The 12,567-nt window shown below is 47.4% G+C and overlaps 1 protein-coding gene across 4 annotated transcripts in view; it reads left to right on the top strand.

Annotated features, from left to right (window-relative positions):
• plekhh1 (pleckstrin homology domain containing, family H (with MyTH4 domain) member 1) overlaps nucleotides 1–12,567 on the top strand; it is a 138,988-nt gene that overhangs the window by 49,368 nt on the left and 77,053 nt on the right. For all 4 annotated transcript variants that reach the window (XM_048538191.2, XM_048538194.2, XM_048538195.2 and 1 more), the window contains one exon: nucleotides 10,197–10,346. In XM_048538191.2, the coding sequence (XP_048394148.1) occupies nucleotides 10,197–10,346 (150 nt within the window). The remainder of the gene's footprint in view (nucleotides 1–10,196; nucleotides 10,347–12,567) is intronic.

Here is a 12,567-nt window from a genome sequence, read left to right as displayed (position 1 = left end):
AAAGGGGAACGCTTTAGACATGTTTTATTGTCTTGCTCACTTCATTGACTTTCCATGAGGGATTGGCCCCTTGTCTTCAGGAAGAGAATGAGTGCTTCTGCCACAGATGGTAGCTCAGCCCTTTACCAATCATTGGGGGAGACAATGGCCTAGTGGTATTTTCACTTGCGTGGTTAATCCAGAGACCTAAGCGACACTCTGGGGACCTGGGTTCGAATCCTGCCACCGGCAGCTGGAGGAATCTGAATTCGGTTTTTAAAAAAAGAAACTGCACTTTTATTCGATGAGGAAAAGTAATCTGGCATTAGCACGCTAATGATGACGACAAAACCATTGTCAATTGTCGGAAAAACTGACACGGGTTCACCAAGAGATGACAAGGTGTAGAGCTGGATGAACAGGGCAGGCCAAGCAGCATCAGAGGAGCAGGAAAGCTGACGTTTTGGGCCTAGACCCTTGTTGCTCCTCTGATGCTGCTTGGCCTGCCGTGTTCATCCAGCTCTACACCTTGTTATCTCTCTCAGCTACGCCAGGCCACTGGAGGCCATCTTGTCTCTGGGCCGGGAGAAGACCATCAGGAGGGAGAGGGGTAACAGAAGCCAGTAGAAGACTCTACACTTCTACCTTTGAGCGTTTGTTGAAATGTCGGAGTTGGGAGCCAGGAGAGAGGCCATTTTGGGTTCAGTAAGATCACGGCTGATTTGACTGCAGACCCACTTTTCTGTCTGATAGGCGAAGGAGTTCAATCAGAAAGCTCTCTACTCAGCCTCGAATGAATCCACTGACCCAACCGGCCTGTACTGTTGTTTTATTGGAGAAGACAGTGTTTAACAACCCGCTGACAGAAAACGATTTTCCTCATCCTTGTTTGAAACAGGAGACGTCTTATTCTTAAAAGGTGTTCCCTCATTCTAACCCCGAACCACCACCAGCACACACGCACAAGTAGAAACATCCACCCTGTTGTGTCCCCACAAGATCTTGTATGTTTCAATTAGATCAACTCTCAAACCTGCCTGCTCCGATCGCCTTGGGTATAGGCCCAACCTGCCTGACCTTTCTTTGTAAGATCCCAGAAATGGCAGAGGTGAACTTTTCGCTGACCTACATCTAAGCAATTATGTCCTTTTGAAATAAACAGTGTGTAGTATTCCAGATATGCCCTCACAAAAGCCCTGTAACAAAACATTCACAACCTTTAGATTCAGCCTCCTCACAACAAATGAAACATTCACTTTGCCTTCCTAATCATTTGCTGTTCCTGCACACTAAGTTTGTGATTCATGTATTCAGCTCAGTGGTTGGCACCGCTGCCTCATAGCGCCAGAGACCTTGAGGTTCGATTCCACCCTCGGGCGACTGTCTGTCCGTGTGGAGTTTGCACATTCTCCCTGTTACTGCCGGGTGCTCCAGTTTCCTCCCTGGTCCAAAACATGTGCAGGTTAGGTGGATGAGCCGTGCTAAATTACTCACAGTGTGCAGGCGAAGTGGATTAGCCATGGGAACTACAGGGATAAGAGGCGGGATGCTCTTCAGAGGGTTGGAGTGGAGTTGATGGGCCGAATGGCCTGCTTCCACACAGTAGGGATTCTGTGACCCTTCCCTGGATGCCCTCTGTATGACCACTTGCTGAAGGGAGCAGTGATGGTAATATAGTTGAATTTTTGGGGGATGGAAGGCTAGTATTTTAAACTTAAATCTGGGCATGTTGCCAGGGCTTGGTAAAGTGATGTGGAAAATTAGATCAAGGGATGGGACTGGCAAAGATGCTGTGGCATACCTTTTAATGGGATATTTCTGAATACATGACATGGATACATTCCAACAAGCAATTTGAATTCCAAGGGGGGGGTATCCACCCTCCGTGGTTAAAGAAAGTTAAAGATAGTATCAAACTAAAAAATATAATTACACAAAGATGAATGGCGGCCTCAGAATTCTTTTTTTAAAAAAAGCAAAGACGATCTAAAAAATGAACAAGGAGGAAAAATTGGAATATGAGAAGGGGAGGAAAAAATTAGCTAGACATGTTAAAACAGTAAGAGTTTCTGTAGATTTTAAAAAAGAAGAGTCCACAAAGTTAGTGTTGGTCATGCAGAATTAATACAGGCCTGTGGAATTAATACAAGCTAATAGGGAAATAAGGAGCTGGCAGATGAATTGAGTGGGTATGTTGTGACAGTCTTCAGCGTAGCCGAAAGAAGTAACATCCAAGAAATGGGTGTAAATCAAAAAGGAGAGAGGAACTTAACAAAACATTACAATTCTGGTAAAGTTACTGACCAGACTGGAGTCATGAGCTGACAAGTCTCCAGATTGCATTAGAACCTACCTTAGGCTCTGAAAAGAAGTTGCTAGTGGGATAGTTGCTGCACGGGATTAATTTTCAAAAGCCCTCCGGATTCAGGGAAATCACCATCAGCACAGCTCCTGCTTTCTGCCTCCCTTTCTGTAAATAAAGTCCATTAGCTTCGCATCTGTCCTAAGAGAGATGTGAGAACCTCTTATTATTAAAGCAGGACACTTAAAAATAAAAGTTGAAGGGAATCAGAAAGAGTCAATAAGGTGCAAAAACAGAAAAATTGCTGGAAAATCTCAGCAGGTCTGGCAGCACTTGTGAAGAAAGAAAACATAGGGGTTAACGTTTCAGGTCCGGTGACCCTTCGTCAGAACTGAGTTCATATGGTTTTGTGAAAGCGAAAGCATATTTAACCAGTTTCCTGGAGTTCTTTGAGGTCATCTGTGCTGTGGATAAAGGGGGAACTGGTAGATCTACTGTACCTAGATTTGCTGAAGGTATTAATGAGGCGCCACATCAGAGGTAATTATGACACGTAAAACCTCATGGTCTTGGGGATAATATAGTAACATGTATAGAGCAGGAAATAGAACAAGTATGAATGGGTCAATTTCTTTTTGGCAAGATGTAACAAGTGATGTTCCACAGGGATCCTTTTTTATATAATTTATGTAATTGAAGGTTATTTGTGGGAACTGATAGTATGGGAGCTAAATTTTCTGATGAGAGAAGACAGATAGGAAAGTAAGTAGTGAAGAGGACACAAGGAGACCACAAAGTGACATGAATCAGTGTGTGCGCAAACATCTGCGACAATGTGGGAAAATGTGAAATTGTGCATTTTGGCAAAGAATTTCAAGGTATCTAAAGGGTGAGAGATTGCAGAGCCCTAAGGTGCAGGGGGATATGGGTTTCCTCGTGCACGAATCCTAAGTTGTTAGTCTGCAGCTGCAACAAGTAATCAGGGACGCTAGTAGACTGGAATTGTTCCTGGAATTGAATAAAGCAGGAAGATTTATGTTTCAGTTACACAGGACAGTGGATGAATGATTAAATCGCAAGGCGATGACAGGTCACTTGGGTAGATCGGGATGTAGAAACCATCATTTCAGTGAATGACTAATCCCAGCCAATGGTAAACTGACTCCAAAATAAAACCCAGCTAGATAGATCGTAAGTTTTATTTTTGCAATTTGGTTTTCATGGTTATCATTCATCGAAAATATTTACAAGAGGCTGCCCATGTAATTTCAACAAAAGAGCATAACTTTATTATCAACAGCAAAAGCAAAGTTATATATATATATATATATAGGAAATGTTTCATTGTAAACAGCATTAAGAAAAGTTCTGCCTTTTTCCCAGCAATATTCTTTATGGATACTCAACCCCAGTGAAGTATAACTCCTACCTTAACTCTCTGATTTCTAACTCAGTTGATGCTTCTTAGCAATGCTCTGCACTGCAATAACTCGGGGAAACCCAACCTGAAAGCAAAATGGTTTATTTGCTGAACGCCAACAATAGAGCCTCTACTTGTGGCACACATAGGCTGGTTGAAGCCTGGGATAGACAGTTCTGCAGACCCAGGTGTGCTTTTTTTCGAATCTTTCTGTGTCCAGAAGTGTTATCACACACAGCTGCATAGCTTTCCTGCCTGTGACTGCCTTTTTGTTTTTAACTATTAACCACTTCCAGTAAAATACCTGTGTAGCCAAATGGATATTTGCAAAGCCTATTAAGGGCAATGCATCAAAAGTGAGGGAGTGATAGGGAGAGGGTGAGATTGAAATGGAGCTGGAGGTGGAATAATGCACACAGTGCCCACTGAAGTCATCAAGAATATTGATGGACACGGTGTGCTCCCTCTGAGTGACCTGGTTCTCTTTGTTTTTAGATATTTTCAAATCACTCTGTTCAGAGGTGTTATTACACACCCCTGGAGCAGGTAGGACTTTGAACCCAGGCCTCCTGGCTCAGAGGCAAGAACACTACCATTGCACCACAACAGCCCCTCTAGCTCTGGTTTATTTTCATTATATCAGGAAGTACTATTGAGTGGCCTTCCCACTGTCAAATCACTGCGACTTTTTCTTTTGTTCTGTTTTTAAATATTAACCACCACCAGTGAATCCCCAATTAAAAGTTTACATGCAAAGTCCTGTTAGGGTCAATGCCAACCATCAAAGGTGAAGTTGCGGGGGGTGGTTTGGAGTGGTAGGGAGACAGGGTAGGGATTAAGTCAGAATGGAATTGGAGCGGGAAATACACCACTGAATCCCCTACGGTGCCTACCTCCCTCAAAAAGTATTGAGAGATACTGTCTGATCCTTCTCCAGTGACACCTGGGCACGGATGTAACCATGGAAAGGGGACAGACAGTCAGCAGAGGTGAACTCCCCCCCTCCACCCCCCCCCCCCCCCCCCCAGTCCGCCTCCACCTGGGTCTACTTTATGAAGGGCTCAGGTGATGAGTTCCAGCCATTGCCTGCTACCAAGGGAACACACACTCAACAAACTCCATGAGGGATTAAAAACTGGGGAATGGGACTAACTGTTTTGCCGTACAGGCATTAGCATGGACTTGACGAACAGACTGGTCCCCTTCTGTTCCTCAATGACACCAAGATGTCGCTCAGATCTTGACTCATGCAACATCCTGTTAACCCATCAACTCCCACCATCTCCCTCTCCAGGCATTTATAGATATTTGTTGTCATGTTTAAACCCCTCCCTATGTAATCTCCTCCAGCTTGCGACTGAGTCTTCAGTGTCAATATTTGGCTGGTAGCATTCCTGGGAAAGACTGTGCAACATTTAGCTGCATATCAGTGCAACGTTTGTGTTGATGTTGCTACTGATGGTGTTGTCAGCGAAGGTATCGGTGTGAGTTGAAGTGAGGATTGACAATTGGGCAGCCTCGTGTGGTTGCCGAGGTGCACGCCGGCTTTAACGCTGAAATGGTTCCCATGTCTCCCCCAGCAACTGATGAATGATTAAACCTCTGGCGAGTTGGGTCTTTAGCTTCGTAGTTAACTGGCTCACATCAGTGATCGCACCTGGGGACAGCCCTGAAGTCGGGGGTGGGAACAGGGGCCCGAAGCAGAAGTTCTTTTTTTTGAATGAGACGGGACTGCCCCTTCCCCTTCCATTCTCCATCAGATGAATTTGAAATTTGCCTCCTGCAGACTCAATAATTCCATTCCCCTCATCAGCACTTCCCACCAGGAACTCATCTGATTCTCACGACCCACTTGCTCGGGTGCAGCTCCAATAACACTCGAGAAGCTTGACACCATCCAGGACAAAGCAGCCTGCTTCATTGGCACCACATCCACAAGCATTCACTCCCTCTGCCACCAACGCTCTGTAGCAGCAGTGTGTACCATCTACAAGATGTACTGCAGAGATTCTCCAAAGCTCCTTACGCAGCTGAGACAAAGCTCCTTCCAAACCCACAGCAACATCTGCCTGGAAGGACAAGGGCAGAGGATGCATGGAAATTCTGCCCATTGTTTTGAGACCAATTGGTCATCTCTGAGAATCGCTCTCTTGTGCGTCTTGGGATGTTTTCCCATATTAAAGGCACCGTACCTGCACAAGTTGTCTTTGTCAAGTGGCCAGCATTTTATTGCACATTCCTAATTGCCCTTGAGAAGGTGGTGGTGAGCTGAACCACTGCAGCCCATGTGCTGTCGGTTGAATTTAATTAGCTTTATTGCCACATGTACTCAAATGAGTAGAATGAAAAATTTATAAGCCCCCACTTGCAACACCATTGTAAGTACAAAGGTAGCTAGGCACAGCTTCTTTAGTTGTGCTGTGATTAATCTGTCACCAACGTACAGCACTATCTTCAATAGAGAGGACTTAGTTATAATCCTTAGTTACAGGTAGGCCCACAATGCTGTTCCGGAGGGAATTCCAGGATTTTGCCTAGTGACACTGAAGGAATGGTGGGGTAGTTCCAAGTCATGATGGTGTATGTTAATTTTTCGAACAGTTCTCTCTGAGTGATTGGAAATAACGAAATTAAGCCGAAAGGTGAAATTAGCCCTGCTTCCCCAAATGTGATATGGAACGTCTGGGAAGTTGTTGAATCAGAGTTGGATTCCCTGATTCGGACCCTGCTGGGAAGCTAACGTAGCTTTGACCCGTACTCGCCTATTGGAGCTCGGTGGGGGCGAGCCTGCCGAAAACGTCGGCTGGGTGGGGTTGCCTGATTCAGATTCTCCAGGTCCGCAACGACCAGCTCAACGTTACCTCCCCGTCTGGCTTAATGGTGCGAAGGTCAGACAGTGACTGGAGCACTGCGGACTGGAGGGGCACGTCAGTGTCTTGTGGAATCCCAAATGCAGCTGACCCAAATGGAACTAGTGCTCTAGAATCTGTACCCTATGTCCCTTCATACCTAAGAATGTGGCTTGTAAACTTTCCACTGTCCGCATGTGACAATAAAGCTAATTCAGTTCAATTCAATTGCCTGCCAAATTGAGGATTCTGATGGTCAATCTCCCCTGTTTGTGGAACACCTGGAAACAAATGCTCCTTTATATCAGGGATCATCGAGGCTTCCACTTTCATCAATAACTGCCCAGGAAATGTGAGACACTTAAAGACCTAAGTCTCAACTATCAACTTGATCTTGCAACACCACGCCAACCCAACATCTTAGGCTTCCCAGATCCCTGGCAATGCCTCTGATGGCCCCCCCCCCCCACAAACTAACATGCAAGACCCAACGATTACACTCAGCGCCACAGCACCCTCCCAGACCCCTGTGCCACCTACCCCACGCACTCCCTCATTTACCTGGCACCCTGCCACACCCCCCCCCCCCCCCCCCCCCCCCAGCCGCCTGGCACGCTGACTCGTCACCAACACGCGCCTCAGACACACTTGGGCGGGCCGCTCCCGAGGTGCCCGGCAGTGCGTTTAAAACAGAGGGCGGGTTCGGGATTTGATCTCCCTCAACAACCCCGCTTCTCCTGGAGCGCCCCCCTCGCCTCTCCGGGCGAGAAACGCGGAACTCTGCGCTGGTGCCAAAACAAGGTGGGGGGGGTGCGATGGGCTAATGGGCGACGGCGGGGAATGACGCATTTCCTGGCGCCCGCGGCCCCCCCCCCGCCTCTGGATGGCAGAACCAGGCAAAGGGTTAGTGTTGGGGATGGGGGGGTGGGTGGAGAGTTGGGGGGTGGGGTGGGGGTGGGATATGCGGTGGGGGTGAGGGGGGTGGGTGGCGGGATGCGGGCGTTGGGGTGGGTATGGGGGCGTTAAAAACGTGCAGCCTGCTGAGGCTTCAGCTTCTGAGGCGCTTCTTTTTTTGGGTGAGCTTCAAAGGCTTCAGGCCTGAAACCGGCCAGATGGACAGGCTCATCAAAAAGGACCCAGGTGGAAGTTTTTTCTCAATTACCAGGAAGCCGAGGCCCGTCATTAAGGCAGGATACACATTAAGGTGGAGGGTTAAGGGCGGGAGAGGGAGGGGGAAGGTGGGGGGAGTAAACGTGGATTAGCTTTCCCACACTCTTGTGTTCTGAGCCATCAGTAACCGGCTCTTCTGTCAGGCATCGGTCTCCCCGAGTTCGTGCCATGTCAACAACGAGCCAGGGGCCTCTGCAGACCTTGATCTTTTGCCGCCTGAGACACGGATTTGGCCCGTTCCTGTGTTTTTTTTTCTCTCTGTTTTGCGCCTCAACGGTGGTTCGGGGGGTTGGTGGTGGGGGGATGGTGGAAGCTGCTTTGGACTGTGACCTCGCGCGGAGAACAGGTCGCTTCGGGTTACGCTCCGACGCTTGCTTTGTTCAGCCGACACCAGGGGCACCACTTCAAACAAACTCCTGGGTGGTCACATCCTGAGCCGTTTCCTCCAGCCCTGTCCCTTGCCCGATAACTGGTGAGGGGACTGACTGAGGTCCCCTTTTGTCTGGAAGAGAAAGAGAAGTTTTGACTGGTGACCTCTCAAGGCCCTTTTAAATTGATTAGCTTGTGTCCAGGGGGTGGGGGGAGGTGGTGGGGGCTAGATTTGGGGGAAGAGAAACATTTTCACATGAGTTTCGCTAACGGTTCCTGCACAGAATGGGAGCCTTTATCCAAAGGGTAGTTTATACGAGGCTCAAATAAAGGTAATCGAAGTAAGTAATTGGATACTTTTACGGGGAAGCTTATATAAATCGAAGAGCAAACAAGGACTGATTGGGTTAAGAAGGTGTACAATGGAGGATGATATAAAGAATAGCCCTGATGCAGAGCTCTTTAACCGCAATGGCCCTGGCTGTAAATTCTCAGCCTCTGTTTACGTCTCCAACAGAGCCGAGAGATGGTTAACCCCTTGCCCTCCCTTCTGGCCTTCCCCTTTGGTCTTTATGTTGAAGGTAATTCAGTCGCTGGGATGAGCAAATATCATCTCCCACCAGGCCACCGGTGGTAAAACAAACAAGGACAGGACTTGTACAATTAATGTTATGGCCCTGGGAAGGGTCACAGACTCATACGTACAGCCTGGAAACAGACCCTTCGGCCCAAATAGGCCACACCGACCATAATTCCCAAACTAAACCAGCCCCACTTGCCTGCGCTTGGCCCAAAGCCCTCCAGACCTTTTCAATTCATGCATTCATCCAAATGTGTTTTAAAATGTTGTAACTGCGCTTCCATCTACCACTTTCTCTGGCAGTTCCTTCCGCACACGAACTGTGTTTTAAAAAAAGTTGAGCCCGTGTCCTTTGCAGTGTCGGAGAACAAGGAGGCCTAGGGTTTCAGGTACATAATTGTTTGAAACTTGCGTCACAGGCCGACAGGGTGGTTAAGAAGGCTTTTAGCATGCTCTCCATTATTCCTCAGACCTTTGAGTGTAGGGGTTTGGGGTGGCGTCATGTTGAGTTTGTACAGGATGGTGGTGGGGCCTGTTCTGGAGTACCGTGTGCAGTTCTGTTACAGGAATGATGCGACTAAACTGGAGAGGGCTTGGAAAAGATTTACCAGGATGTGATCGGGAATGGAGGGTTTGAGTTATAAGTAGGGGCTGGATGGGCTGGGACGTTTTTTTTCCCCCTGGAGCGTAGGAGGTTCCTTACAGAAATTTATAAAACCACGAAGGGCATTAGGGAAGTAGTAAAGGTCTTTTCCCTCGGGGGGGTTGAGATCAAAGCTAGGGGGCAAATTTTTGAGGTGCGAGGAGAAAGATTTAAAAAGTACACGAGGGACAACTTATTTACAAAGAGAGTGGTTTGTGTGTGGAAGGGACTGCCAGAGGAAGTGGTGGATGCAGATACAATGTTTAAAAGACATTTGGATAAGTGCAAATAAAGTGCAATAAAGGTCTGGAGGGATATGGGCCAGGAGCAGGCAGATTAGGATTAGTTTAGATTGGTAACACAGTCGGTGTGGACTGGTTGGACGAAAGGGTCTGTTACAGTTGACAGAAGGGATCTCAGTGGAATGGTCCATTTTGCAGGGGGGTGGACAGCACGGGGAGCCCTGCAGGGTCCGGGTCCGACCTACCTTCCCTCGAGCTGTTATGTGGCCATCACCTTACTGCGGTTTGTGGGATCTTTACGTCCGCTGACCGGCTCGCGCTGCTTTGTGTCGCCAAGGGCTACCCTTCAGGAGTGATGTACCACTCACTGGACTGAGACTGGCAACCACTCGCTGCTTGCAGTACAAATGTAGAAGGTTCGTCGTGCTTGGGAAGAGAAGCTACCAATCACACTAAGGATTGCTTGCACCATCACACTGTATTAGAGGCCATGAGTAGACTATCACAAATGGCTATAAGGCCAGAGCATAACCTTTCCATCCCTAGCTCTGCCTAACACTGTTTGTTCAAATAACAACAACTTATGCCCACACAGGATGTTTCCTATACAAATGGCTTTTATCTTTGCTCTCTGCCCTTCAGGTGCAGGCAATGCAGGAGAAATTGAAAGCAGCCAACATCCAGACCAGCGAATCAGAGAACAGTTTGTTCAAGAAGTACCAGGAACTCACCAATACGCTGCAGGAAAAGGACGACGCGATTCAGAAGCTGGAGCAACAGTTAGACAAACAGGTGCCTCAGCAAAACTGTTTCTGTCCAAAAACCACAGCTCACAAGCGCTGTTATAAGTCCCTAGGTCGCCTGAAAATCAGGCGAGACCTTGAAAAGTCTTGATTTTTTTGTTTAAAAATGGCCCTTCCTGCATTTATATTGACGATAAGGATTGTAGGCTGTCTCCGAAAGCTCAGATTTTCGCTAGGCAGCATGTCGGGTACATCCTGTTTGGGAGGGGAGGTCCAGGATTTGTAACCCAGTGAGGGCGAGGGAGCAGTGGAAGTCAGGATGTGGAGTGGGATTTGGGGTAGTGTTCCTGTGCATCCCCTACTCCTGTCTCTGAAGGTGGCGGGGGCTGCAGGTTTAAGAACTGTGTAGCAAATTGTTCGTCTGGATTGAAAAGGAAGATTTCAAACTCAAATATCTGGAAGAGGAGTAGGCCATTCAGCCCATCAAGCCTTCTCCTCCATTTAATGATTGATTACATCAATGCCTTTTACCCACACTAACACCATAACGCTTTAATAACCATTGGAATTCAGGACTCTGACCATCTCTGCTTTAAATAGACTTGAAAAACTTAGCTTCCATTGAACCTTCGGATTCCAAAGGTGCACCACCTTCTGAATAAATAAATTTCATCACCTCTAAGAACATGAGAACCAGCAGCAGGAGTGGGCCATCTGGCCCCTCGAGCCTGCTCCACCATTCATTAAGATCATGACTGAGCTCATCGTGGACTCGGCTCCACTTCCCCGCCCGTTCACCATAACTTTTAACTCCCTTACTGTTCAAAAGTCTACCTTTGCCTTCAAAACATTCAAAGAGGAAGCCTCAGCTGCTTCACTGGGCAGGGAATTCCACAGATTCACATCCCTTTGGGTGAAGAGGTTCCTCCTCAGTTAAGTCCGAAATCTGCTCCCTCTTTTTTTTGGGGCTATGTCCCCTGGTTCCAGTTTGACCCGCCAGTGGAAACAGCTTCCCTGCTTCTATCTTATCTAATTCCTTCGTAATTTTATATGTTTCTGTAAGATTTCCCCCTCATTCTTCTAAATCTTTGTACCCAAAACGGCACCACACTTATTTTTAAAGTGTACCCATTTGGTTTAGATTCCCCAACTCAGGGAAACATCACCCCTGTCTTGCCTCTTTAAGAATTTTGTTAGTTTTAGTTCCCCCGATTTGAAATTCTAGAGAACCCAGGGCCAGTTGGGCCAGTCTGGCCAGTCTCTCTATCCCACCTGTGTGTCTCAGGTTTTGTGCACTTTTCGATCATAGAATCCCTACAGTGTGGAAACAGGCCATTCAGCCCAACAAGTCCACACTACCCCTCTGAGGAGCATCCCACCCAGACCCATTCCCCTACCCCTGATTTCCCCATGCCTAACCAACCTAACCTAAGCATCCCTGGACACTATGGGGCAAATTAGCATGGCCAATCCACCTACCCTGCACATCTTTGGACTGTGGGAGGAAACCAGAGCACCCGGAGGAAACCCGCACAGACACGGGGAGAACGTGCAGACTGCACACAGACAGTCACTCGAGTATGGAATTGAACCTGGGTCCCTGGCACTGTGAGACAGCAGTGCTAACCACTGAGCCGCTGTGCCACCCCAATGTTTTGTCGCACTCCCTCTGTGGCTATAATGTCTTTCCTGAGGTACTAAGACCAAAGCTGTGTGCCGGGTGCTTCGGCGCACTGAAATTACAGCCTAAATTCCACATTTGAGTCTCTAAAGCAAGGCTTTGGGCTTGGAGTTCAGCATGTGACCCACTGAGTCATGGCTGACGCATGACAAACAGGGTACCCATACTGTGGGTGGCAATTTGATTAACAATCATCCATCCATTTTAAATAGGTTACTGTTTAACTTTGCATTTAACAATATTCGAATTGGAGCCGTCTGGCTTTGTGACATTTGAAATAGTTTTCCTGACAGAATATTCGAGAACAGTGGGCTGACAGGCCTAGGGAGACATTGTTCCTGGCCTACTTCCAGGTCATAGGTCAAATGGACACTGGTTGGTGTTTGAAAATCTCATCTAATTTTGGACAGAAATGAATGTCTAATTCTCATTGTGTGAAAATACTGTTATTTATTTTCCCTCAGAGGGCCGAGAGCACACTTGCCTACTTTCAAACCTGCCAGGACCTGGTGTAATCTCATTAATTTGAGTTTTATCCAGTTTTGCAGCTTCACGCAAAGTGTGGAAATGAATTCCCGCTGACGGCTGA

This window comes from Stegostoma tigrinum, chromosome 10, assembly GCF_030684315.1.
Source record: "Stegostoma tigrinum isolate sSteTig4 chromosome 10, sSteTig4.hap1, whole genome shotgun sequence".
In the NCBI taxonomy this organism is placed as follows: domain Eukaryota; kingdom Metazoa; phylum Chordata; class Chondrichthyes; order Orectolobiformes; family Stegostomatidae; genus Stegostoma; species Stegostoma tigrinum.
Note: the sequence above shows the minus strand (reverse complement) of the source record. Positions and strands in the feature narration are given on the sequence as shown.